Consider the following 27930-nt stretch of genomic DNA (forward strand, 5'->3'; position numbering starts at 1 on the left):
GCTCTCCTCACACACACACACGAGAGGGAGAGCGGGGAGCCGGCCGTTCCTCGGAGTGCGCGTGGAGGCTCCGAGACTCCCCCCGGAGGAAGGCGGCTGGGAGACGGCAGTCTGTCGGTCCTCTTGGGCATGGGGGGGGGGGAGGGACGGCGGCGGCGTGGCTTCTGGCCGGAGGGGGGCTTGTGGGAGAGGGGCCTGCGCAGCCGCGCCGAGCCCTCCGGGGGGGGCGTTCCCGACGACGCGCGCAGGCGCGCCGGGCCGTGGGTGTGAAGGCGCGGCGCCGCCCCGCCCCCCGCCGCCCCCGCCATGGCCCGCCCGGCCGCCCGCCCGGCGCCCCGCCTCCCCCGCCCTCCCGGCCCGGCGCGCCCAGTTCCCGCGGCTCGCGGGGGCGGGGCTGGGCGGGGCCTGGGGCCCGGGCCCGGCGCTCCGCCGCCGTCCCGGCGTGCCCCGCGCCGGCCAGCGAGCAGCTCCGCGGTGACTCACCAGCCGCCCTCTCGCGCCCGCCTCCCTCCTCGCCCTCTCGCACTCACACTCACCCGGCCCGAGATGGCGGCGGCGGCGGCGGCGGGGGACTCGGACTCCTGGGGTGAGGGGCCGCGCCGGGGGCGGGGCGGGCCGGGGGGCCCGGGCGGCTCGTCCCTAACGTGGCTCTCTCTCCGTCCTTCCGTAGACGCGGACACGTTCTCGGTGGAGGAGCCGGTGCGGAAGGCGGGGGGCGCGGCCGGCGGGGACCGCTGGGAGGGCGAGGATGAGGATGACGACGTCAAGGTGGGCGCGAGGCCGGGGCGGCCGGGGCGGCGGGGGCGGGGGCGGCCGGGCCGCCGTTTCCGGGGAGCGGCGCCCCCGGACACCCGGGCCGGGACACGCGGCCGCGGCCTGCCCGGATCGCGGCCGCCGCCGGTGACCCCGGGAAGCGGCTGCGCCGGAAGGCCGAGCCCGGGACGGGTTCCGTCTGGGACCCCCTTTCTCCGCAGCCGCGGGCCGCACGAGTCGTGCCCTTTTGTCGCCCGTGACCCGCAGCAGTGCGAGGGGCCGCCGGTGCCAGCCGCCGCCGTACGTACTGAAGAGGGGCCGGCTTCGCCCCGCGCCTGGCCAGCCCCGGCCCGGGCAGCAGCTGGAACAAGTGTCCCGGGCCGGGCCGGGCCGGGCCGCCAAGGGGGAGCCGGCAGGAGAGAAACCCCAGCTCGGGGAAGTGTCAGATGGGACTCTCGCCCTGGTGCAGGGTAGTGGCAGCCAAGGAGGGCTCTTCCCCCCAGGCTCGTTGTATATTTCTGAAAAATTGGCCTTTTTTGCTCATGGGACCGGTCATGGTTTTAGAAACCTGTCCCGAGCGTTTCATTGAGTAGTCCTTAAGTCTCATGGCCAGAGTTGCAAGGGTTTAAATTGTAATAGTGGAGCCCTTGAAATGTGTGAAGCCGAAAGTCCCCCCTCTCATCCTTGGCTCGTTTTCCTGCTCCACAGACTTTAAAAATTGAAACATAACAATAAGCATGCACTTCATAAAGAACACTGGTTTCTCTATCCTTCTGCATGTTCAGTTCCAGCGTGGCCAAGCACACCTAAAGAAACTTTAAAATGTATTTTTTTTAACTACTTAACTCTGCCTAGCGGATGTTGCAATTTAGCAAATTTTTTTAGCAGTATAAGTGAGGCAAGGTAGCAGAAGGAAGAGTTGAGGAAAAGGGAAAGAATTTAAGTAAGGTTGAGAAGAAAAGTAAAAGCTGAAATAGGGCTAAAAGATTTGTAACAGGAAGAGTGCTGCACATTTCTGTCCCCCACCCCACGCACAATTATCAAACCCACCCAAATAAAAATAAGTTTTTTAAACTGACCAGATAACTGATGTGGGACTTATTTTTATAACCTATATGTCTGACAGAGACAGTATTGGACTTTCCAGTTAGACAAGTGTTCAAAGTTCCCCTGACCCTTGGGACCCTGGGCAAGTCATCCTCCTAAGACTATAAGATGAATTGCTATGTTGGTGGAGGGGTTTCCTCCCCACATATTGAAGAAATCATCTGCTCTTCTTGCATTGTTGAAATGACGTGGCTTTTGTTAACCTTTGTGGAAATGCTTTTATACTCTGGTGTGCATTCTTAAATGAAGTATACTATTGATTGTACTATATTAGCAAGATTCCTTGAATGTCTTTCATGAAAAACTTTGGATTAGTTGTCTCTTTATTGAATTTTATTTAATTTCAGCATCAAAACAAGAGTCTAGATTGGGTGAAGTTGTAAAAACATATATAGAACCCTTATTTCATTTAGTCAGCAGTTTCTTGTTTCTAGTTAATGTAATGAATTTTACTTCTCTAAAGCAGGACTTAGCACATTTGCTTTGATTATGGAGCCATTCCAAAAATGTTAAAAAACCAGATGAATTTGTCTTTTTTTTTTTTTTAAAGAACATAAAGTAGGGGCTGCATATTATTTTTGGGTTTTAGAGCTTAGTTTCAAATGCGGACTCAAATTAGGGGATATTCAGAAGGGTCTTAATAGATTCTTTGAAAACAATTAAAGATGGAACTTAGCACATCTAAGTTCTTGGGACCCTAATGACTATCAGATCTACCATGCTCTTCTCCAAATGTGCACAGGGAGTTGGTCACATTTTGTGGTGTGGTGGTGATTGGGATTCCCACAGAGTCTCTATTGCTCTCTGAGATAAATTATCCAGTGTTGTGGACAACTTTTTAAGTTGTTATAATAGTACAATGATTAAATTATAGTTTATATAAGCATATGTATTTTATTTTTATATTTATATGTAATTATATAAATTATATTTATTAAAATATAAAAATTATTTTTAAAAAGGCAGCTGAGGATTTGTAGATAGTATTATACTCTAACTTTCACAGCAGGTATTAAATTATATTATTAATATTCTTGTCTCTTCTGAAACCATTTCTTCATCTGACTGCTTGTAGACTTGTGTGCAATTCAGCTTCACAAAAGGAAAGCTTGTAGTCTTTCTCAAGTTAAAAAAAAAACTGTAAAATTTTTGGTGCCTTGATGCCTGCCATCTGGTTTTTGCTGGCTAGGAAGAAAGGACCATTTTCTGTCTTTTGGAATACAAGGGAGGAAAAAAATGCAGGTGAAATTCTTATGTCTTTGGGATTTGTACAGCATTTCTGGAGCTAGCATACAGTCAATATGATAAGAGTTGCTTTCTCTTACCTTAATCAGCAAATCTGTTGCCTGTTTAGTAGATTCCCCCCCCCCCCCCCAAGAAATTTGGTTTCCTACCATTAATTTAGGAAAACTTATCCAACATGCATAGAACCATATCAAGCACTGTGCTTGTAATTTCCTTGAAAAAATTTAGTGATCCTGAAGAACTGATGAGAAAATTTTTGCTTCTCTATCTTGAACTCTTTCCTTGCTTTTGCAAATAAAGAACCTTACTCTTAGAAAATTCTTCAAGTTTCTAAAGCAGTCTTTAAAAAAAAAGAGGGATGTGTTTCAGAGAAATACCAGATTACCTGGAAATACTAGGGAGAAGGGCAGTCTGCCAAGAGAGATAATTTCAGTGTATACTTCTAGCCAATTCCAAATTAAGTTTTTGTGGACTAATATTTTCCTATCACATTTTCAGTTCCAGCTGATACAGTCCACTTGTCCACTTAATCATGGACTTGATTTTTTGATACTTAAGCAATGTGAGAAATAAGACATTGGCTCTTGTGGAGAACAGTGTGTGGAGACCCAGACTCTAATATGTATTGATTGAAATAAACAAGAGTAGAATTTATTAAGGAAAATTCCCCTTTATCTCTTGGATTCAGCATAGTTATTATTAGTCCTGGGAATATAAGTTTACAATAGGGAAAAGCACCAGGAATTTGTTTGGAAATAAAGATGCTGATTTGGAACTGTGCTTGAAAAGTAACTAAACTGCATATCTGTTGACCCAGTGATATGTCTATTCAGTTTATATCCTCAGAGATCAAAGAAAGGGGGACAGTTTCTATATGTACAAAAAAAATTTACAGTATCACTTTTTGATGTGACAGAACTGGAAACTGAAGGGGGCGGCCATCAGTTGGGGAATGACTGCATAGATTGTGGTATATAAATGTTATACTATTGTGCTGTAAAAAAATGAAAAAAGATGGTTTTAGAGAAGGCTGGAGATAGTTGCTTGAACTCTGATGAAGAGTGAACAGAGCAGAACCAGGAGAACAGTTTATACTGTACAGTTTTGTAAAGATAAACTATTTGGATAGACTTAAGATCTATGCTGAATTTAGTGACCAGCCATGATTTCAGAGGATTAATGAAGAAAGATGAGATGATAGATTCAAGAGGCAGAAATGAGACATAGAATTTTGGACATGGACCATATGGTAATTCATGTGCCTGCTTATTATTTCAGGAGTTTTGTATTTTTCAAGAGGAGTGAGCTAGGAGGGAGAGAAAAATACTTGTTCGTTGAAATCCAATTTTTTAAGAATGATTGGAGAAAAAAGGAAATGGAGCTACTTCTAGGCTTGCCCTGAACCCTTCCTTCTGGAAGACCTGCAGTGTAATGGAAGAATTTTTTCGTGTTGATCAGAATTTGGGGTCCCCTTTATGGCCAAGGAAAAAGAGGGCAACCAGTAAAGAAATTACTATTGCTCAAGTAGGCCCCAAGAAAGAACATTTTATCTGCTTATGTTTCAGTTTTTAAAAATTCTTTCAGATACCTGCTGACTTAAATGGCATGAGTAATTGAACCTTTTGTCATGTTCAGAATTAGAGAGTGAACTTCATCACTTTGTTTCCCTACTCCTTTAAACAGACTTTAAGTCAAACTCTTCTAGAATTTGAGTGGTAACCATGCTTACCTATGGTGGATGATGTTATGACTTAACCACTAAGTATTTAAAAGGAATTGTAACTGGATCGAAAAATAAAGAAGTAGGTCCTCAGTGATTATGCACTGTGGAATAGTATAGAGCTGGTAAAGTCTGCTTTTATCATATTGAAACTAGTATATGCATCCAGTGAATTTTTGTGCTCTCTGACAATGTGACTGGTGTGTAAAAGAATCTAGCTCTTTTTTCCTTCCCCCCTTTTTGAGAGGAACAGTGATTTGCACAGGATGAGCTGTCATGGATTGGTTTTTATCTGATCTCATTATCTGATCTTTATCCAAAACCCTCCTGTTTGAATTCTTATTTCTGAGGTGGACACCATTCATTATCCTTCTAGTTACCCCAGTATCTTTCACTCCATATAGTCAAATAGTGTTTCTTTCTGTACAACTTGTAACATCTTTTTTCCAAGTTAAAAAAGCCACTGCCCTACCTACCACACCTGTACTATTTTGACGACTTTCTAAACAATCTCCCCAACTCGAATCTCTCTCCATGCCAATCAATTCTCTGCATACCTGCCAAAATGCAGATCTGACTTGTCACACATTCTTCTTAATCTATCCTAGAAAATCCTTTTATCTGTGATAAAATATAAACATAAATTCTTGGCAACCTGACCTCAATCTACCTTTCTGGACTCTCCTTCCTGCATAGTATAGCCAAATTGGCTTTGTAATTACTCACATTCATATAAAACTCAAATATGCAAATCTGTGATCTCATCCATTTGGGAGTTTGCTCTGGCAATACAGATTGTAACCCATCCATGCTTGTCCATCCCTTGTGACTATTGATTTTTTTTCCCACCACAAGTTTGCCATTGAGGATCAACTCAGTGTGTTGGAAGCCTTCCTCACCTTGCAACCTTTGCTCTTGTCACATGACCACCCTCGTTTTCTTTTCCTTTCACACAGTTGCTTGATGATATCCTTTACTACTTTGAAGTTCCTTATTAGTTATATTTCTGACTTGCTTACTCCCCACCATAAACCTCTTCAGTACCTTCTGGGTGACATTCTTCAGTTTGTCAGAGGCATTGTTATTACATGAATCACTTATAGCAGTGCCACTGGTAAAATAATTAGTCTTTGCTTTCATGGGAAGCTTGATGTTAGGAAAAGAGCTTTACAATATCCTGAAAGCACTCCAGCCCAAGTTCCTTCAGGTGCATATCGAAATCTGGACAATAATAAACATAATACTGTCCACTTGGTCTTGTGAGGTTGGACAGGCCAAATACTTTTGCTGCTTTCTTTAAGGAGATTTTGCAGTATACTAGGGCTTGAAATGATCATTATAATCTCATCCTCATTTGAAATATCTGGAGGAACTTCCTAATTTTTGTAGTCTGCACCGGATCTCCTCCAATCCAATGGCTGATAGGTTAATTGAGCATACATTTCTCTTTTTTATGCCTTGTGTAATGATTAGTATCAGAGTGTCATTAAACAGTTATTTCTGCCGATAAAAAAAAAAAAGAACAAACTTCCAAAGGAGTCTTAAATGATATTGATATGGATGGAAGACAACTTGCTTTTTAACAGATAGAAAAAAGACTTATTTTTGATGTGGGAGTTGAGATTCCTGAACCAAGTGTCTGGGTTCATACAAAATCATTGACTTGTCAGACCTAAGGTCAGCATTTGTAAAAACGGGGGGGGGGGGGGAAGTCATTCAATTATTGAAAATTAAAAATAGACAACAAAAATACCAGTGATGCTGACATATAATAGTTTCATCTAAAAGTTAAACCAACAAGGAGATCAAGAGTCAAGAAAGGACTTTTAGTCAGCAAACACCTGACATTTGCTGATCAGAAAGTGATGGTTAGCACAAAAGCAAATTGGATTAGAATATAAATTCATCTGCAAAATTTTATGAAGGATGATTCAGTTATAACGTTATCTCCTATCTAAAGCATGGAGAGTAAAGCCAACTTGAAAAAGTATTACAGGATCTCCTACTAAGCCAAGACTCTTAAAAAACTTCCAAGGATAAATATGGAAAGATGACTACAAACAGAAGAAAATGGAAAAAATTTACAAAAACCATATCTCTGGAGCGGCTAGGTGGTACAGTGGATAGAGCACGGGCCCTGGAGTCAGGAGTACCTGAGTTCAAATCCGGCCTCGGACACTTAATAATTACCTAGCTGTGTGGCCTTGAGCAAGCCACTTAACCCCATTGCCTTGCAAAAACTAAAAAAAATATAAAATAAAAAAAAATCTCTAACTGTTCTCCATTAAGGATAACATTACCAACCCCACTTGGACCCTAATATAGTATTTGAGGGCTTATAAAGATAATAGAAATAGAGAAAAAAGATGGGGGAAAAATAACCTGATTGGGCCAATAAATAGAGATCCTTGCCAGAGTCAATAACAATTGTGAGGATGATTAACAAGGTCCCTGAAAAAGGGAAGGATATTATTGTTTGTGCTATTCAGTGAGTTATCTTAACTAGTGGAAATAGAAGAAGCTGAATTTACATTTAAATAAAGGGAGCTGAGATGTGGTTGTGAGCTAGGTTTGGCTGTGATAAGATTTCCTTTTCATGAGTTCTATGGTAGGAACTTTCAGGTGAGCCCTTTCCTGACGTGACGTGACTGTAAGCCTAAAAACACTATAGGGGGCCAGAGTCCTTTATTTTTCTCTCATCCTTCTCCAGTCTAGATACTAGAGTCCATAGTGAACCCAGAGGGTTCACCATGAGGTGTTGGGGGTATCCAGTTAGGCCTGTCTAGGATGTCTATTTGCAGTGATCCTTTAAACTTTGTAGAGTGTAGTGGCCATCCAGAATTCAGGTTAGTTTGGGTGGATGTAATTAATAGAAAGTTTTATATTTGCAGCCCTTTGTGGTAAATGCAGCTTCTCCGTATTGATATGACCTCATGGTATTGATTTGAGCCCTTGTGAATCTGAGTTTACCAGAGAGGTTGGTGATATAAAGTTTGAGAGTTGATAATAGTTCAAATAGTGACCAGTTAATTTTCTTAGAATCTGTAGGACTAATTTTTTTCTTGTGAAAAAAAATTAGTCCTACAGATTCTAAGAGTATAGCTAGCAATTGAATGGAAACTCCCTATAGGTTTTAGTGAAAATTGAAAAACTGTAAAAAAAAAAAACCAACAACCCTTTGGCTTGTTTTCCTAGATTGCATTTAGAGTTTTGGTTGTCTTGTAAAATGAGAAGCTTAATGTCAGAGTTGTTGCATCTTACTTATATAAGTCTTTTACCAGTAATCATGCTTTTTAGACTGCTTAATTACAGCTTTCATTTCTTGTCTTTCACCTTAACTTTATTAGATTTATCGCTGTTTGCCCAGTTTGAAGGAGGCCATTTAATAGATTTGCCTCCTATTTCATAGTTAGTCAATAAACATTTATTAAAGCTGTGGGGATACAAATATAAAAAAAAGAACTTTGTCCTCAGGGAGCATACAATCTAATGGGGGCAGATAAAAGAAAGCAGACTAGGAGGGGGCATAATAGAGAAATCAGAACTCCAAAGGGAGTGTAGCCAACTGAAATAGAGTGTGAAATAGAGTTTTGGAGCTCTTGCATCAGGGACAGAAAAGTACTGATGTGTGTGAATACCAAAGTTGATTTCAATTTTTCAGTGATAAGGTTTCTTGGAGTATAGTGAAGTCAGAGAAGTTCAAAAAGCAGAGAAGTCAGGTGGGAGAGTCAGGAAGATGACTCATTTTCTGAAGTTCCAATCTGCCCCTTTATAAGCTGTGAGACCCTGGGCAAGTCACTTAATTAACTCTGTTTGCCTCAGTTCCTCATGTATAAAATGAGCTGGAGAAGGAAATAGTAAACCATTCCAGCATCTTTGCCCAAAAAAATGCCAAATGAAATCACAAAGGGTTGGATATAATTGAGAATGACTTAACAATTTACAGGTCTGGTGCTCTATTCTCTGCATCACTTAGCTGCCATGTCTATGTTGGGCCCCTCTAAATGGAGATTTAGAAGTACATGGCTCTGCTCTTCAATCAGAGGGTACTAATGAGGTGAGAGTATTAAGGCTGATTAGATTCTTGGATGCTGATATTTCTCAATGATGAGATTACCGGGGGCAAGTTGGAGGAATCAGAAGTCCATCTGGGTGATGGGAAACAAGATAGATAACATACCCTAGTTTTTACTAGTAAGTAGTTACAGCATTGCTCTCCAAACTCTGTAGTATTTTTTTAATTCTGCCAGATAACAATGCTATTTTTAGTTCTAGGATTGCTTAGTGACTATCCTGAGACTGGAAGTGATAAATTCAAGGAGCCCTTCTAATATCTTATCCAGGTTTAGGAGTGTTTTTTGATAATGAATAGTTTTTCACATAATTATGATTTTAAATATTAACACATGTTCAAATTAAGTTTTAAATAGGTTAAATAATTACAGTGACTGGCAAAGCATGCATGGCCATTTTTTTTTAGTTTTTAGAAATTGTATTATATAAAATATCTCAGTATCTTCCCTGCCTCCCCTTGCTGTAGCCAAAAATGTTACCATCAGTTGACCAACTTGGTGATGAATGTCTCTGAACTTAGCTAAACTGGACTACAAATATATATCAGTTTGGGGTTTTTTTGCAAGGCAGTGGAGTTAAGTGGGTTGCCCAAGGCCACACAGCTAGGTCATTATTAAGTGTCCGGGGTTGGATTTGAACTCAGGGACTCCTGACTCCAGGGCCATGCTCTATCCACTGCGCCACCTAGCTGCCCCCTACAAATATATTTCAGGCCTATAAAATATTTTGAGTTAAATGGTCATTGTCTAGAATTTACAAGTAACTTTCCTTTAGGGAGGGTGTGTGTATAAATGGTCTGGTTGTGTTAGAAAAATGTCAAATATTCTTTAAATGAAAAGGTTCATAATATGTCTTCAAAATACTTAGGAATAAGCAAATTGTTCAAATTCTTAAGATTTAACACCTATTGTTAATTAGTTCAAGATACAGCTTAATTTTGGTTTGATTATCTTTGTCTTACTTTAAAATTCAGCTAATGCAGGTTTTTCTCTTTAGGAAAACTGGGATGATGATGATGATGAAGAAAAAAAAGAGGAGACAGAGGTAAAACCAGGTGAGCCATTGGGGCTCCCTTCCATTCTTGGTGAGATGTCTTGGTAATCTTCCAGAGTGTTCACTGGCTTGCAGTAAAAATACCCAATTGACAACCCTAAAATTTAGAAACCAGCCACCTCTTGACCCTCAGTCTACCTCTTCAATATAGTTTCTTGCTCATAATCTCACTTTCTCCAAATACTTGAGATATTTGACTCTTTCAGGAAAATAAATTTTTCCATGTTCCCATTTAATGTAGTCAAACCTGTAGACTTGGAGTGGGTTTTAGGCTCTTGATCTTATATAGTGCCCAAAAGATGAAAAGTATAGAATTATTATCCTTTAGCATGTGTTTATAAAAGAAAAGAATTGTCTAATTAAAGTTCCATGTTGTTTTTTAGAAACAAAAGTTTCAGAAAAGAAGAAAATAGCAGAGAAAATTAAAGAGAAAGAACGGCAACAGAAGAAAAGACAAGAAGAAATTAAGAAAAGGGTAAATAAGTACTGATATTCCACAGCAAAACATTTCATATCAGTTCAAATAATGTCTAGTGGGTTATGGAAAACACAGAACCCTATCATTTAAAGTTGATACTTTAGAAAGTAGGTTTCCTTGAACTTAGTTTTCAGTTATGAAAAAAGATAGACTCAAATATTTAAACATTTTCACAGATCTTCTGGAACAGTCATGACTCTTAACTATTCAATGGTCTCTGCCATTGAATGCAGTTCTAGCATTTATTGTTCATTATCTGCATTGCATTGCTGAGTGAAGAAGGTATCCATTTCTATGATATATGATGCACCTTTTTTTCCTCTGGTCATTAGAGATAGTGTTAGAAATATTTCAGAAATGCTATGTATCTTTATGTAAATGTAATTATTAATAAAATGATAACTTTCCAGGAATAGAATTATGTAATTCAGGTTATAATGTAAATCATTCTTGCTGCCTTGGCCCTTCTCTGATTTTTGAGGTCAGAATAAATTTATTGTTGATATTTTGGCATTTTATTTGTGGTCTATATATAAAAGAAACTTCATTCTGATTGTATTTAGTCTATTAAATTAGATACTCTCAGTTCTAATGGTGGATAATTACAAAATGGAGTTTCAGAATCCCTAAAAAGTATTGTTGGAATCAAGAATGACCCTCTTTCTTTCAGAACACTACACATATATCATATATATATCTACATGGATACCTCTTACATTCCACTCAGCCAGATAGTTTAAAGGCCCACTTGGTGTCAAAACTATGGATGTTATTATTAAAATTTAGGTTTTCTAATTTTAGTTGTGTTCATGCAATTGTACTTCTGGGAGCATTTTTTTTTAGAATCGAAGTGTTGTAGAATATAGATGCATAGATATTCATGAAAGACATCAACTTTTTTCTCTTAAAACAATATTTTCGTATCTGTCTGCATTGTAGTTGGAAGAGCCTGAAGAACCTAGAGAGCTTACACCAGAGGAACAATTAGCAGATAAACTACGGCTAAAGAAATTACAGGAAGAGGCAGACCTTGAATTAGCAAAAGAAACCTTTGGTAAGCTGATGGCACACCTGTGTGTTATCAAATCAGATCTGTATGAGAACACTAGAGTTTACATAGTGATATTGGGAAGCATTCCTTTCTCTGGAGATCTGAGTCTAGTTTATTTAAATATTAGCCAGAGTTTTGGCTTCTTTGAGATTTCTTAGATTTAGTACTTTAGATGAATAATCTAGTTTCAAATTAACTCTGCTTTGGGCACCAAATGAAAATTAAGTAAAAAGGATCACTGGATTTAAATGCAGTAATTTGTGTGCTTTGATCACATTTGTGTGCAGTTGCTTAAAAGTTGCAGGTGTAGGAAATGGAGGTAGACTGCTTTAAAGTCTTAATTTGGCAACAAGTCTGTTCTGCTGACTTTGCTGGGAAAGAAGATGCTCATGCCCATTAGCTCAGGGAATTTACCTCTCTATCCCTCCCAAGTTTACCAATTCTGCTTTCTCCTTTTGTCACCATGCTTTTGGTACAGAAATGGTCAAATCTACATGGCATAGATGTCAGGAGCCTATAGAATTGCTTCCCACGTTACTTTGTTGTATCAGGAACTATAAGGGAAACTGAGGTGTATACAGATTTTGTCTCCCCCCCCCCAAAAAAAAAGACATGACATCAGGAAGATGACATACAATTAAATTGGATTTGAGTAAGGGGTGCTAGTGCTAAGAAAACCTCATTTTCCCCTCAAGAGTTATCTGGGTCTGGTGGCCAGATTTGGATCAGGACAACTGGAGATGGCTCTGGAAGCAAGGCAATCAAGTTAAAGTGACTTTTCAAAGGTCACTTGAGGAATAGGTAGAGCAAGACTAGCAGCTATACAGTTGGCTATTGGCCTCATTTTTTATAAAGGTTAAGAAAGCAAGTTTTCATCACTGCTTGATTTAAGCAATCTCAGTTGATTCTGAGAATGTGTGTGTAAATATATATATATATATTCAAACTGTTATTTTCCTTTTTAAAGCTGCCTTTTCCCCCCAAACTTTCTAGTTTCTGCTGATAGTTCCTTCCACTCATGACACTGTCTCAAAATAAAGGAGCCATTCTTTAGTTCTTCCTCTTTCACCCTTCATATCTCATCACTTGCTAAATTCTTTTGCTTGTCTCTCATTTATAAACTACTTTACATTTATTTTGCTACCAATTTTAGTTCAAACTTTCATCATTTCTCAATGTAAAATTGTCAAACACTTTTCTCCAAACTAGACTAATCTGATATCCTGTAGCTCAAGACTAGCATTGAATTTTGAGTCAAAAGTTGAGGTCGGTGCAGTGGATAGAGCACCAACCCTGGAGTCAGGAGTCCCTGAGTTTAAATTTGGCCTCAGACACTTAGTAATTGCCTAGCTATGTGGCCTTGGTTAAGTCATTTAACCCCATTGCCTTAAATAAAATAAAAAAAAAAAGTTGAGGCCAGATCCAGGATTTGATAAATTCTATGACTGTGACAGTCAAGTGACTAGCTCTTCCATGACCTTAAGTTTTTGCATTTGTAAAATGAGGTGGGGTGTAATGATCTCTTAAGTGTTTCCTTTCAAAAAACTCTTGAATCCCATAACACCATGAATGGTGCAAAGAGGGACGATGAGTTAGTGGTCACTACCCCCTTTTCATTAAATAGAAATTCCAACAGAATTGTTAATATTTTTGTAAACCAGTGGTGTCAAACTCAAAAAGAAATACAGGTGCTATATCATACATAAAAATCCCTCTTAGGGCTGCAAATTGACTTAGAAAACTATACATTAACATTGATGTTCTGTTTCAGTTTCATTTTGTTGGAGAATTTCCAATTACATTTTAATTTAGTTCAGGACATTGGGGAGTACAAGGCCCTATTTGACACCTGCTGTAAACCATGGTGTGGGAGGTAGCTTTAAATCACCATCTAATTACAGGGGTACAGCATGTTTGACTCAGAAGTTTGAGCAGCACTGCATTTTATAGTTTAAAGTGATTGCTGTTTTTTTTTGTTGTTTGAGAAGGTTCAGGTTAAAGGGTTAAAAATTCCACAAAGTGAGTATGGAGGGAAAGAAGCACTTTTTATGGCAGTCAGAAGTGGTTTTACTGTTTGTATTGTCATTTTAAAATTTCATTGTTTTTTGTGAAAGTTTTGTAATTATAGCTTAATTACAAACTATACATTTTTTTTATTTATTAAATGAACCTCATCTGACTGCAGCATTTATTCTACCGTGGTGCAAACATGACTTACAGGGTACAAAGTAAGAAAGTACCCTGGTACTTCACACCAACAAAATATGTAAGTTCAGCTTGTGAAAATTCAGGCTAGAGAAAATTTGACCATCACTATTGAAGAATTACAGTACAAGCTATACTTTGTATCATTTCATAGTCTGAATTTCAAATTAAAATTTTCTATTACTACCCCCCTCTACCTTCCATTTTTAACCTGTTTGTCTTTAGAGATGCCTCTTTAGAGGGTCTGTGCAACTGGTAACTTTCTGATAGCTCTTCAGCTAGCATCTTCACTATTATTTTATTTTACAGGTGTTAATAACACAGTCTGTGGTATAGATGCCATGAACCCCTCTTCAAGAGATGACTTCACAGAGTTTGGCAAGTTACTAAAAGATAAAATTACACAGTATGAAAAATCTCTATATTATGCCAGTTTCTTGGAAGCATTAGTTCGTGATGTCTGTATTTCATGTAAGTAATATCTTTGGCTCTTTAAAATGGTTTTAATCAAACACGGTGGCAAGGAGAATATAGAAGTGTTTTTGATGATTTAAAACTGACTCAAGGTTTATTTTAGGAATCTTTTACATACATATTCAGAAACAAGAAATGGCTGTGCTTGTGTCACATTGAGACCATCTTGTTAATTGTTTTACAGTGACTTCCTGAAAAGAAATCTGTGTCATAGTAGCTAATAAAACTTGTTTGTTGTTTTTTAAATAATTGTGCCTCTTATGTTGACTTCCATGAAGAAAGGGAGGGGGGGTGTTAATAAGAGTAAGTGTTTTAGAAACAAACTTTTAGATACCAAACATTTTGATCACTTCAGTTTAGGAAAGAAATACAAGCTTGGTTATTGAGCATGTAAGCCTAGTCTTTTTTTTTCTAGTCTTTCTCTAATACTTTCTAGAAGCCTCTAAGACATCAGATTGAGACACTGGTTTTGGGATCACATATCCACTGCTGTGTCTTATTCGATCTTGAAAATCAAGCATTTTTTTTCCCTTGAACAACAGCAAAAAAAAGATTCAGTCAAGGAAAGCAAATTCTCAAATTGAACATGTGTATATGTGTGTGTGTGTGTGTGTGTGTGTGTGTGTGTATATCTTTATCATTTCCTCCAAAATGCTTTGCAAACTAAAGTTTTGTGTTTTTTTAGTGGAAATTGATGACTTGAAAAAGATTACCAATTCATTGACAGTACTATGCAGTGAAAAACAGAAACAAGAAAAGGTAAGTAAAATGATACTTGTATTTTCTTGTACAAACTATACATATAGCATTTTTGAGTTCTTACATGCTTAAAAGATTTAAAAAAAACACTGGATCAAAAATAAGTATTTAATCCACTTTTAAAAAAGACACCCTAAATTGGAAAGATGTATCCTCTCAATTTATTCAAATAGTATAGAACCTCACCTACCAAGGGGTTGGCAGAAAATGGTTTACAGGTGTGGCTTAACACTATATATACCTGGCCAGGAATTCTTTGTCAGTATGTTCAGGACCTGGTAAGAGTCCTAACTTTAACAGAATGTAAAGAGAACTTGGCTGCCATCTCACTAGGTGCATCCACAACTGTAAATGTTTCATAGGAACTGTTCTAATTTAATTTGAAGTTTGGCAGCTGCCATGTGCTCTGGAGTCACTCTAGGGTTTGTGAGGCACCAAAGTGCAGTTTGTTAGGTAATTATGTGGGCTGTGGTTCTACCTGAGGCAGAGGTGGGGAGGACCTGCCTCAGAGTGGACTCTTATAAAACTAATACTGAATTAATTGAATTCTCTCTCATCTTCAGCAAAGCAAAGCCAAAAAGAAGAAGAAAGGGGTGGTTCCTGGAGGGGGATTGAAAGCTACAATGAAAGATGATCTTGCAGACTATGGTGGCTATGATGGAGGATACGTGCAAGACTTTGAAGACTTCATGTGACACATCTTCTCCCCATTGTCTTCTGTTGCCCACAGTCCCTTCAACATGTAGCACAACTTCCTTTCCTTTCAGTTCTGCCAAATGCTACAATCAAAAGTGCAGTATCTTTGTGCTGGTTACTTCTTAACCCCCTGACACTTAGGTGCTAATGCAATGGGGAACTTTGGTTCTTGTTGCCAAGGGGTTAAAATCGGGAAACTCGGTTGCTACTAAATCACAGTAAAAGAAATCCTAATAATGTTGTCATTGTTGCTATCTGGTTCCAGGGCAGCAGAGTCACTAAATTGGAAACAATAGTTGCAACGTGACAAAACAATGTGTAGTATTTACCAGCACCATTCAATAATACAGCCTTAACCATACCTCCTTGAACTACTTCACATCTTGTCAACAAAAGCAGTTTGCAACAAGGGCATGTGGGTGTGTGTGTGCACCTAGTATTAAAATTGCTTTGTCTTAAGGTAGAGCGTGAGGATTTTAAAAATACATTGCAAAGAAGATGGCTTATTTCAGAGTAAGGGAAGATACTGTGCCTCCATGGCTCCTAGTTTGACATTTTAAAAAATTAAATGACCAAAAACCACCAACCTTGAAGCCTAGAGGTATTGTCTCCATTACTGCATTCGACAAAATCTGTGGTATTTCGAGTGTATAAACAGTTAGTTTATATTTACCGGAATATTACTACTGATGCAGCTCTTAAGAGGGGGGGGAAATTCTTGACCTGTTTTATTTGCCTGATTTAAAATGTCTGAGAAACAAATTCCTTTGTTCTCCTAGGCTGAAACAGAACAACTTTCACAGGGTTTTGGCATTTCCTTTCCTTTTCAAACATGCTTAGCAAACTGCAACAGTTACTACAGTTTGGTAAATTGTTATGTTAACAATTATGACATCTGCAATGTTTTATAAAGCAACTAATTTAATAAAATCACTATTGTGAGGACTTCATTTTCTGTGTGAGCTATCAGGAAACACTTAAGTGTCCTGATGCTGACTTGATTTTTCAACCTAAGTTTATTTACCTGTGATTGAAGAAACTATATCAAGTGGAGAACAGATTTCCCTTCTGTAGTTACAGAAGCCCAACAAAGATTGGTTTGCTGCTGCTTTGTGAGAGGGACTCAAGTTGTTAAAGGAGTCAAGCCATTAATATGTGATAATGAAACACTAAAGTTATGGGGTACCTATTCATGAGACATTTTTGAGAATTTAAATGTTTAAATACTAGTCTCTACTATATTTGTAAGAAGAATTCTTTCACAGAGCCCTTAAATTTGAAGCTCTCAGCAGCTCTTAACTATGTATGTCTATGAACACTTAATAATTTCCACATTTTTTCTATTGCCATTGAAGCAAAGTGGTGATATTGAATTGAGTTTCACTGTTAATAGGTTTTTATAAATTTCTGTAAATGAGGGATAGAACACAAAAGTTAATGTCTTTTCTAGGTTTTTTAATGTTGGTTAGAAAGTATGTTTTCCATACTTGGCTTGATTTCAGAATGTCCTAGGAAGAGGTCATACAGCCTTGGAACCTTTTGGCCATTTGGTGAAGCCTATGATTTTCTCAGAAAGGTTTTAAATATCTACAAAGGAAACTTGAAATAAAGTTATTAAACAATTTTGGTTATGAACTCCTTAAAACTAGCCGAGGCAGTAAAATGGAATCAGTTTCTCTCTTAATTGCAAACATAGAATATGAAGAAAAACTACTACCCATGCTTTGCCTCTTAAGGCACTGGAAGAAAGTATGCATGGATGGGAAGGTGTTTCAGTCCTGTGGGGAAACTATAATTTCCAATACAAGGTATAATTGGTTTTCAGCTATATAAAATTTATTCACAGGTAATAAATAATCCTTTTGAACAGCAGATACAGATTCTTAATCAGTTGCATCTCCTTTTTAATGTGGTGTTTGGGTCTTAGATCCATTTCTACTTTATAAAAGATTCTCTGGCTCTTGGAAGTAATTTCTTCTAGATGCTGACAAAGATGCATAAACTTACCCAACCTGAACAGTTTGCCTTTAAATAAAAACTTCATTATTAGAAGTGTCTGTCTTATGGTTGATATGTAATGAATGACAGAAACTGTTCTGTGTTAACATACCAGGGCAGTTCCAGATAAGTCATCCATATCTGTAAAGTAGCTGTTTCCACTATAGTTCTTGGCCCACTTCAAGACATGCTAGCAGAGAAGTCATTTTTTTCTTCTAATTTGCCAGCATGTCATTCAGATAACATCCAGTCTGAGGTTCCTTGAGAAGCTTATTTACGACATCATAAAACTTGTGATCGTATGCCAGTTTATAATGCAGGTAGACATCTTCACAGTATGAGAGTAGCTTTTTCATGTTTTTTGTGACCGTCTCAGTTGGCTGACGCTGTTTAAATCTAAAAAGAAACATTACATGAGTATGTATGTGCATGCATACATATGTATATATGTGTGTGTACACAAAATACTTTTACAAATTTACAATTGAGAAAGCCAGCTATCAGGGAAGTCACTCTTCTTGGATTTTATTTAAAAATTAAATGCAACAAAGCCATCAATACTTAAAATATTCATATCAATTAGAAAATTTGGTAACATCTCCATTAATTCAGCAGCAGTTAATCTTTGTCAACAAGCTGCCTATTTTTAAGTACGAAATGCTATTTAGTCATTTGCAAGAAGTCACAAGATATCTGCTATATATTTGTGGCAGTCTAAATCAGAGTTCTTTTTAGCAAATTTCTTTTTGTCCTTTACCTCAAGGGGAAGTCACCCAAGAGCATTTTAAAAGCAATTTGTTACTTGATTTGAGACTGACAAAGCAGCCTGCTTTACAATACTCACTTCTTGGAAATTTCTTCAAATATATTAGTTTTTAATAACCTTTGCTGCTTAAATTCTTCCAAGTAATTGAAGTCTCCTTTTAGAATCACTTGTTGATACAGAATTTCAGCCCAATCTGGGATAAAGTCATAGGCTTCAGCTACAATTGAGGCCTTTTTTAAAAAAGGATCAGAAAACACAAAATTTAATATAAATTAACACCAAATATATTCAATTTGACCTAATTAGCAAAAGATTTTTTTTTAAAGTTACAAACTAGATTTCTTTCAATTATATGTCAATTCATTTTCACTAGATGTTCAATATTCTTCCTAGTTTTTGGTCCCCAAAGGGAAGGTTTTTTTTTTTTTGCAAGGCAAATGGGGTTAAGTGGCTTGCCCAAGGCTACACAGCTAGGTCATTAAGTGTCTGAGACTGGATTTGAACCCAGGTACTCCTGACTCCCGGGCTGGTGTTTTATCTGCTGTGCCACCTAGCCGCCCCCAAAGGGAAGGTTTTAATAAAAAATTTCACCTGATCTAATAGGTTTTCCCATTTTTCTCTTTCAGTTATTAGTCTTAATTGCCAAGAAGCAAAATTCATCTTATCTCCTTTGCAAAGAACCTATAGAATCCATGCTTTCTGGTTCCTGGGTAATAGGATTATCACCCAGAATAAAATCAGAATGAAATGTTTAAACTGTAGTTTAAATTAATTGCAGGATCATTAAGACATTAGAGACTTGAGCACAGGTTACCTAGATGAGGCATGAAATATCCCCAAGCTTAACTTTAAACCTATGCTTTCAAGAGAAATGATTCCTACAGGGTCCCTCAAATTTCCATGTGAGAGGGGGATGAGAAGGCTAGTAATCAGAACATTGCTGGTATAACTGGATTTTCCCTTTCAGTCTAGGACCAACTGAGCATTTCCCTTCTTTCTGGTTGCACATGCAATGATGACTGAAACTGTCCACCTTATTTTAGCAAGATATTTGCCAACTTCCATGCCCTTAAAGTCTTAATTTATATGTGTGTAGGGAAGTGAGGGGTACATGTGGGATAGAGGCAAGCTAAGGTACAGAAGGAGCAAGAGGCAGAGTTGTGTATAAAGGCTGGATGGAGCAACAATAGTTCCGCTAATACTGCTGTGCTAGCAGCTATCTAAACTTAAGACCTAGGTCTAGCATCGAGTATTAGAAACAATGTTTTGATTAAGTTGTCCGTTTTATTCATTATGGGCTTGATCCCTGACAAACTGGCTGTCCTGGCCATGGCCCCTGGTACTAAGCAGTAATACTCTCAAATCCTTCCCACCTCTCGCCCGGCCTTCCCTCCCTTTCACCTGATAGAACCGAGGCAGGCTCATGATGCAGTCAGTCAGATTCTGTCTGTTAAGATTGATGAGCATCGTGTTTAGGCCAGTATTTAGAAAATGAATCTGTAGTGTTATCAGCTTTGTAAGTCTGTGACAGTGCAGAGCCTGACGAACGCAGGAATCCTAGAGGTGTGGGGGGAGAGGAATAGAGAAAGATAATGAACTTTTTTGTGAAGGACATTGGGCTTGGGAAGACTATTCTAAGGAGAAGCCATCTTCTATGTACTTTTCCCTCACTCAGATGTTCCACCAGGCTTGCCTGGGCCAGGGCATGCACGGTTACCTTAGCATAACTCTCTGCTGCATCCAACATCAGAGTCAGGGCTTTCAGCAGCAGCTGTTTCAGTTGGGCCCCATCCTGGATACATTCCTCTGTACAAGAAAAGGGGACTTGTGAACTACCATTTGCCTTGCCTTTTGTGTTTCCCTGAAACCTCTGCACTTGAACTCATCAGATCCTGCCCACAGAGTCTTCTATGGACTCATTTCAATCTTAATACCTAACCAACCATATCCTCTGGGCAGCATTGCACCTTCAGTATACTTGTGCCCTAGCCCTCATTCACAGGACTGAGGGAGGAGGTCTTAGAATGCTTCAATAAAGGCTTTTTGGCCAGAAACACAAAAGGTTGGGAACCCCAAACATTATTCTTGGTTAAAGTCACCCAACTAACAACTTCCTTTCTGGTGTACCAATGATGGTATACTTCAGTCTGAGTAATTGTAGATGTTAAGTGTCCTGTGAGTATCAGTTAGAGCTTTCCCTGAGAAATTTAACTGCTAAAGCTTTTAAGGACTTTCCAGAGACAACCCTAGACCACCTGAGTTTGTCAGTGCTGCCCTTGGGCTCTGCTCACCCCAGGGCTGAGATTCAATTAGCTTCAGTTGGATGTGGGCAGCTGCCTCATGGTTTTCCCCAATCTCCCTGCACATGCTGAAGCAGAGAGCAATCATGTTATGCTTCTCACTGTCTCCTGGGCGGCAGCGCTTGATATAGTCCAACAGGGCCGTCTTTAGAGTTCCAGTCTGCCAAGGAAAAGAAAGGGTACCAATGGAAGAACCTCAAACCCACTCAAACTCTCCTGTTGGCATCAGCAACTCCTCTCCCACAAAGTCACTACCACCCCCACTTTGCTATGTCTAAATTGGTGCTAACCAGTCTCCTCTGAAGTAAGATCAGTCAATGTGGTTAGCCCTCAGGTCCACCCTATGGGACTAGGGGACAAGACTGGACCTGCCTGCCCTTGAGCCAAGTCAAGCTAGTAGGGGTGTGAGGCAATAATGAAAGACAGCACCTTGGACTCAAATGCCTGCCTTTATCTAGCCTTAGCCCACAGAAATCGAATTATACTTCTCACCACCTTGGGGTGGACAAGAGGTGAGGGTCAAAGAATTATATGCAAATGGCATCTATGAACAGAGGTGAGAGAAAAGTGAGGCAAGTCACCAACTAATCAAGGCGGTCTTTATGGTTGTTCCTGAGACCATCTGCCCACTATTTTTGTAAATGGCTGTGCTGAGCTGACACCAAGTCATATTCAGCATTCAGTCACTTGGTTTTCCCACCTCCTTCTGTAGAAGTTTGCTAGAAGCATTTTCCAGCACTTTGTTGCACAGGAAATCCCACTTTCCCCCAAGCAAGGTAAGTACCTTCAGCCTGGGGGGAAGGCTGCATGCACTTGATCACTGAATCCTGCCCTCCTGTCCAAGTGGTTAGCGTAAGGTCCAACCCTCAGGAAGGATGCTCCTCTAACTGGGATAAGGATCCCTTTGCGCCACCAGCAGCTGGCACCAGGAGGCAAATTAGGGATCTCGGAAGGAGCAGGATGCCCTTGGCAGGAAACCTTTCCTAAGGAGATGCTCAGACAAACCCATTATTCTAGCAGTGCTCTCAGGGTCATGGATGATATGTGGGACTCCCAAGAAACAGATATACAAGTGGATTCACATCTAATAAAGTGTGGGACCCTTCAGTAACTTTCTAACTACTCACACCAAGTAGGTTGAGTCAGGAATCCCACCAGCAGAAACAGATGGAGAGCTCAGGAGGATGACACTAATTTTTAGTGTGTACAGGGGACAGAGAGCCAGTCTCAGAACCAGGAAGACCTGGATCCCCTTTGATACCTATGGCCATGTGACCCTGGGCTAGTGGTTACCCAACCTCTCAGGCTCTACCTACTAATTCTACAATATTGTCAATTATCAATTACAGAGAAAGGGAGTTTCCTCACCCAGAGAGTTCCCTCCACTAAGGACAACTTAGGTCCAGTTCATTCCCCAGATTATCTATCTATAGGTCTGCTTGCTGGTTGCTCTCATGCCTGACACACACACAGGCTACAACTCAGCTTATCCATTGCCCTCTTTTACTCAGTGAAGGGTCTGTTCTTGCTTGAAGTCTTAGAAATCACCCCCATCCCCAGAATTCTGAATATCAATTGAATGTGTTAAACATGTTATTCAGTCTCCCTGCACCTACCGGGTCCAGCTTTTTCCTCATCAACACTTCAAAGTAATGTTTTCTGTGAAGCAAATCAAATATGTAGGTCATCTCGTTATATCTTCCAATACCCGTCAGGAGGCGGACCTGAGAAGGGACAAACTGTGTCAGAACTGCTGGTGCTCTAGGCCTTATAGATCTGAAAGACTTGAAGACATACCAATTTGGTTCACCACTTATGAAATATCTACTCTGGTTAAGATGGTTAAGGTTAAGGGAGACAGTGACAATAACCCCAAATAGTCCTGTCCTCAAAGACCTTACATTCTCCTGGGGTAGGGAGAGGAAATAAGCACACACAGTACATTGTACTAAGTAATGAAATACAAGGTCCTATGGGAATAAGGACTGGAATCAGCAGCTGAGTGTATCAGGGAGGTGCTTCATGGAGCAAGAGGCACCTGAGTTGGGCCTGGAAGATGAAGACAAGAGGGCGAGGTGCCATGATTGGTCACGATGATAGTCCAGTATCACAGAACCAGAGTGGGGGCAGAAGGGGCAAAAGGCTGGAAAGTTGGGTAGGAGTCAAACTGGAGGGCCTAGGATGTCAGACAAGGAACTGGTATCTTATTCTAAAAGTAATAATAAGTAGGGAATGGAGTAGAGTTTTGGAGGAAAAAAGTGTCATAATCAGAACTGTGCCTTAGGAAACATGTTCTGGTAGCTAGGAGCAGGATGGATTGGAGAGAAGCCTGAGAATAGTGCAGACAAGAGATGATGAGGGTCTGAACTCTCTGGGGGAAGAATGAAATGAAAGGAACAGATGCCACGTACATTGTAAAGGGAAAATCACCAAGATGTGGCAATAGGACAAGGAAGGATGATGCCAAGGTTACAAACAGGCTACCAGGAGGAAGGGGATACTCTCAACAGAAACAGGCAAGTCTGGGAAAGAGGTAAGTTTGGGAAAGAAGATAATCTATTCTGTTTTGGGCATGCTAAGTTTAAAATATCAAAATGACTATAGAATTTAGGACATCAGGGCTAAATATATAAATCTGGAATCATCTGTGTAGAGATAATAGCTGAACCTTTGAGGACAGGTGAAATCACCATGAGAGAAAGTAGAAAGTCAACAGGGCAGGAAAGAAAGTATCTTAGGAACACCCACTCTTAGTGGACAGGAGATAGATGATGTGATCCATAAGATGACACGAAGGTACACTTTTTAAAAAGGATGAGGCAAATTCAGTTGATAGTAGTACCCCAAAATGGACAAATGGAGTTCTGAGGGTTCAAAGAGGTTCCTTATTCCTCTTCTTCAGAGCAACTTACTCTAAATCCCTATAAAAATATGACTTAAAAATAAAAAATAACAAAAATAACACAAAGGGAGGAAAGCTCATGTTATAAATGTTCTTGTGTTCTTATGTTCCTTAAAAATGGCCCCGGTATGAACTCATCCAACCTTTCAGGGAAGCCCGGAGGGATCTGCATGAACTGATACTGAGTGAGATGAGCAGAACCAGAAAAACATTGTCCACCCTAACAGCAACAAGGGGGATGAGGATCAACCTTGATGGATTTGCTCATCCCATCAGTGCAACATCAGGGACAATTTAGGGCTGTCTGCAATGAAGAATATCATCTGTATACAGAGAAAGAACTGTGGAGTTTGAACAAAGACCAAAGACTATTACCTTTATTATTATTTTTTTTTGCAAGGCAATGGGGTTAAGCAGCTTGCCCAAGGCCACACAGCTAGGTAATTATTAAGTGTCTGAGGCCGGATTTGAACTCAGGTACTCCTGATTCCAAGGGCCGGAGCTCTATCCATTGTGCCACCTAGCCACCCCATTACCTTTAATTTTTAAAAAAATTTATCTTATTATGCAATTTTTCTATCTCTTATACTTTATTTTTCTTCCTTAAGTATATGATTTCTCTCTCATCACATTCAACTTAGATCAATGTACACCAATATAAAGATTAACAGACTGTCTTCTATGGGGGGGTGGGGGAGAGGAAAGTGAGATTAGGGGAAAAATTTAATGAAATAAAATAAAATCTTTCTTTTTATATAAAAAATTGGCCCCTGGATACCATCAGCTGAATTAAGATGACCCCAACATTTATCCAAATTGGCCCTAACTTGAGGCTCATTTCCTTTTCCTGTGCCATGTTTGACTATTCTGACATAATTTCAAAAATTCTGTTGCAAAACCATTTGATTAAGCACTTGCTATATGGAAGATACTGTGCTGGTACTTCAGCATACCGAGTTATTATATAGAACAGAGTCTCCTGGGGGGTATGTGTGGCTGCAAGGCAGTTACTTACCACCAGTCCATACTCATCATTGGGGGCTAAATGGTTATCAGTGAGCAGCCGAGCCGCCTGTAAGACCCTGATAATGCCTTCCATGTGACAGGTCAGAGTGAAACACTGATGGGCCAGGATCAGTAACTCTGTGGCTGTGGACAGAAGTGAGGAGAGGCTACTGAGATGGCTGGGAATAGATGCTATATATTAGTGAAAAGTGTAAGGGTGTTTAGTTATTCTCAGCAATACAATGATTTGAGGTACTTATGATGAAAAATGCTATCTGAATGCAGATCAAAGCATATTATTGTTTACATTTTTGGTATTTTCTTAAACAACTTGACTATGTAGAAATAAAAGATTAAGGGTGCTGGACACAGGGATTTTACTCTAGTGATCTCTTCAGTTTCTCAATGAAGATCCTGATGTCACTGGCTCTATAATTAGAAACCATTAAATGCCTTAAGTTCATATCTGGATGACTTAAGAAGGGGAATTAATTCTCCTGAAAGATCACTTTACTACCCTCTTGGTCAGAATGGTTCCACAAAGGGTCTTAGATGCAGGGTAGAATGTATTCATCAGATGGGATATTGGAAAACCTATTTTTTTTTTTTGTAGATTCACAAGATTTAGAATGAGAAGGGATCTTAGAACTCTGATCTACCCTCTCATTTCAATGGGGAAGAAACTGAGATCTAAGTTAAAATAATTTGCTCAAAGGTCACACAGGTAGAGGAGAGGTAAAATCAATAACCCAGGTGGCCTGACTTGAGAGTCAATGCTTCAGTCTGTCTTCTATAGCTATGAATCCAATCTCTAGAAACAGGAAGGTTAATTAATGCCTATGGCTCTCTCCCCAGACCTAGGGCCTGCCCAAATGTCACTTGCTATTGGTTAGCACAGTTATCTTTCTACCCAGGCCCCAGGGGCCACAATCAGAAACAGGAGGGCAGAAACAAAGAAGCTAAGCAACAGAAATGGGCCTATGTATCCAGAGCTTCCTGGGCTACATAGGGCTCCTCCATATATTTTGCATAGTAATAGAATAGCCACGAATAGTCATGAACAACTAGGAAGGTTCTGGTCCTATTGGTGAAATGTCTAGGGGACTGAGCTTCCAGAGAGATCCTTCAGAGACAAATAAACATGAGGTCACATGCCTCCAAGCCCAGCACCAACTTACTACAGGACAGCTCCCCAGGAGGAACTGAGGAAATCTTATCCAGCAGTTTCATGCCAACCAATGTACGATCCTGGCACAGGGCAGTCAGCTGGAGGAACATCAGGCCTTCCTTGGCTGGACTGGAAGCCGCCTTCTGTCCTGTTCCAATAGAGGAAAAGACACTGTTGTTTAGGAACATGAGAAAAAAATGCACAAGACCACAGCTAAATATGGCAACTCTCTATGGGTGGGTGGGTGAGTGGGGAGGAAGAGCTGACCCTTGATGGGATCTTTTTGCATGGGGAGGAAAAGCATCCAATATACCAAGAGTCAATACTAGGAGCTACCCAGAATATTCAGTCTCAGCATCATTCTCAAGGTTAAATATGAAAACTCATCTAGGGTAGTCATCTTTCTGAAAAAGCAGCATGAATTTTTCAACTATAAGTTTAAATAATTCAAAACATTTGTGATTTTCTCAGTGTGGGAATTCCCTTCACCATTGCAGATCACAACTCCTTCACATCCTTAGACCATTTCCTAAGAGGTTGTGATCCCTAAATTTATCATCTGGTGGCTGACCTGGTGATGAGCTTCTCTAAACTTGGTTAGATTGGTCTTCATGACAGGCAACTATGGGGTATACACTCAAAAATCGCTGCTTGTTAGGACCTGCTAAAGCTGATATCCTGGGGGGCGGAGCCAAGATGGCGACAAGAAGTGATCCAGTCTTAGGCGCTCTGTGATAAAACTTGAAACTAAGGACTCTAACTAAACTTTCGAGAGATAGAACCCACAAAGGGACCCATTGAGGCAGTTCTCCCACTCAAGGTAACCTGGAAAAGAGCAGAAAGGCTCTGCTCCCCAGGGTCGGAGGGGCGGCCTGCCAGAGCGAAAGAACTTCAGCCTCCCGGAGGCAGCCCCAGGACGCTAGGAGCCACGGCTCACAGCAGAGGGGGAGTCTCCTGAGCTGCACCCTGGGGAGCATCAGGCACAAAGTAGGGGAACAGCGGGGGACCTCTGCCAGAGTGAGCACGTGGAGCCCAGCCCTCAGGGCACACAGTGAGCAGCTTGGTTTTTCTGCAGCCCGGATCCGGAAACAGAAGCAGATGGAGCTGGTAAGCAGGAGCCTCCAGGGCATGAGCCCACTGAGCTGAGGGAGGGGAGTGAAGAGAGACTGCAGAGCTCGGTCCTCTGCCTCTGGAAGAGGACTCTGGGGCTCTGACCACGTTCAGATCCTGATCGCAGTCTAGGCCCCCCCATAGAACAACAGGGCCCCCCCACCTCGGCCCTGTGGCACAGGGTGGTGCTTATGGTCATTCACAGACCAGGAGGGAGGACAGAGCCTCACACACTGAGACCCTTGTGGGAGTGTCCCAAAAGCTCAGGAAGCACCCCAAAACCAGGCCCAGGCTGGGAAAATGAGCAAGCAGAGAAACAAAAGGAAGACCACTGAGAAATAGTTTGCATATGAGCCCAAGAAGGATCAAACCACTCAGTCTGAAGATGAGGAAGCACAAGCTCCTGCATCTAAAGACTCCAAGAAAAACAGAAATTGGGCTCAGGCTATGACAAAGCTCAAAAAAGACTTTGAAAATCAAATGAGGGAGTTGGAAGAAAAACTGGGAAAAGAAAGGAGATGCAGAAAAAACATGAAAATGAAGTCAGCAGCTTAGTCAAGGAAATCCAAAAAAATGCTGAAGAAAATAGCATGCTAAAAACCAGCTTAGGTCAAATGGATAAAACAGTTCAAAAAGTTATTGAGGAGAAGAATGCCTTAAAAAGCAAAATTGGCCAGATGGAAAAAGAGATAAGAAAACTCTGAGGAGAACAAATCTTTCAGACAAAGAATAGAATTCAGGTAGATTGATGAAGTTACTAGAAATCAGAAATCAATACTTCAAAACCAAAAAAAATGAAAAATTAGAAGAAAATGTGAACTATCTCATTGAAAAAACAACTGATATGGAAAACAGACAGGAAAGATAATTTAAAAATTATTGGAATACCTGAAAGTCAGGATCAGGAAAAGAGCCTTGACATCATTTTCAAAGAATTACTACAGGAAAATTGCCCTGATATTCTAGAAGCAGAGGGCAAAATAGAAATGGAGAGAATCCACCGATCCCCTCGAGAAAGAGACCCCAAAAAACCAACCCCCAGGAATATTATAGCCAAGTTCTAGAA

General features: G+C 40.3%; 2 protein-coding genes across 5 annotated transcripts in view; one reads left to right on the forward strand and one right to left on the reverse strand.

The window, feature by feature from the left end:
• The first annotated feature begins 381 nt into the window (after positions 1-381).
• EIF3J (eukaryotic translation initiation factor 3 subunit J) lies at positions 382-17881 on the forward strand. The gene is made up of 8 exons (XM_074235294.1): positions 382-586; positions 671-768; positions 9896-9953; positions 10336-10427; positions 11370-11484; positions 13996-14157; positions 14846-14919; positions 15483-17881. The coding sequence occupies exons 1-8, from the start codon at positions 547-549 to the stop codon at positions 15612-15614; spliced, it is 771 nt and encodes a 256-aa protein (XP_074091395.1). The 5' UTR covers positions 382-546; the 3' UTR covers positions 15615-17881.
• Positions 9952-27930, reverse strand: part of SPG11 (SPG11 vesicle trafficking associated, spatacsin) — a 96420-nt gene continuing 78441 nt past the window's right edge. For 3 of the 4 annotated variants that reach the window (XM_074235291.1, XM_074235292.1, XM_074235293.1), the window contains 8 exons: positions 25765-25902; positions 24597-24730; positions 22296-22403; positions 20671-20839; positions 20097-20185; positions 19781-19936; positions 18458-18609; positions 9952-18009 (listed from right to left, as the gene is read on the reverse strand). In XM_074235291.1, the coding sequence (XP_074091392.1) occupies positions 17829-18009; positions 18458-18609; positions 19781-19936; positions 20097-20185; positions 20671-20839; positions 22296-22403; positions 24597-24730; positions 25765-25902 (1127 nt within the window). In that variant the 3' untranslated portion in view covers positions 9952-17828. Of the gene's footprint in view, positions 18010-18457; positions 18610-19780; positions 19937-20096; positions 20186-20670; positions 20840-22295; positions 22404-24596; positions 24731-25764; positions 25903-27930 lie in introns of those variants that run through there. The other variant, XR_012478136.1, reaches the window with a different exon arrangement.

This window comes from Macrotis lagotis, chromosome 4, assembly GCF_037893015.1.
Source record: "Macrotis lagotis isolate mMagLag1 chromosome 4, bilby.v1.9.chrom.fasta, whole genome shotgun sequence".
NCBI classification, from domain to species: Eukaryota; Metazoa; Chordata; class Mammalia; order Peramelemorphia; family Peramelidae; genus Macrotis; species Macrotis lagotis.

Excerpts from the sequence above, each read along its gene's own strand:
- EIF3J (XM_074235294.1), top strand. The coding sequence starts at position 547 with ATGGCGGCGGCGGCGGCGGCGGGGGACTCGGACTCCTGGG. Across the intron at positions 11,485-13,995 it reads ATTAGCAAAAGAAACCTTTG|GTGTTAATAACACAGTCTGT; the intron begins GTAAGCTGATGG and ends TTTATTTTACAG. Across the intron at positions 14,158-14,845 it reads TCGTGATGTCTGTATTTCAT|TGGAAATTGATGACTTGAAA; the intron begins GTAAGTAATATC and ends GTGTTTTTTTAG.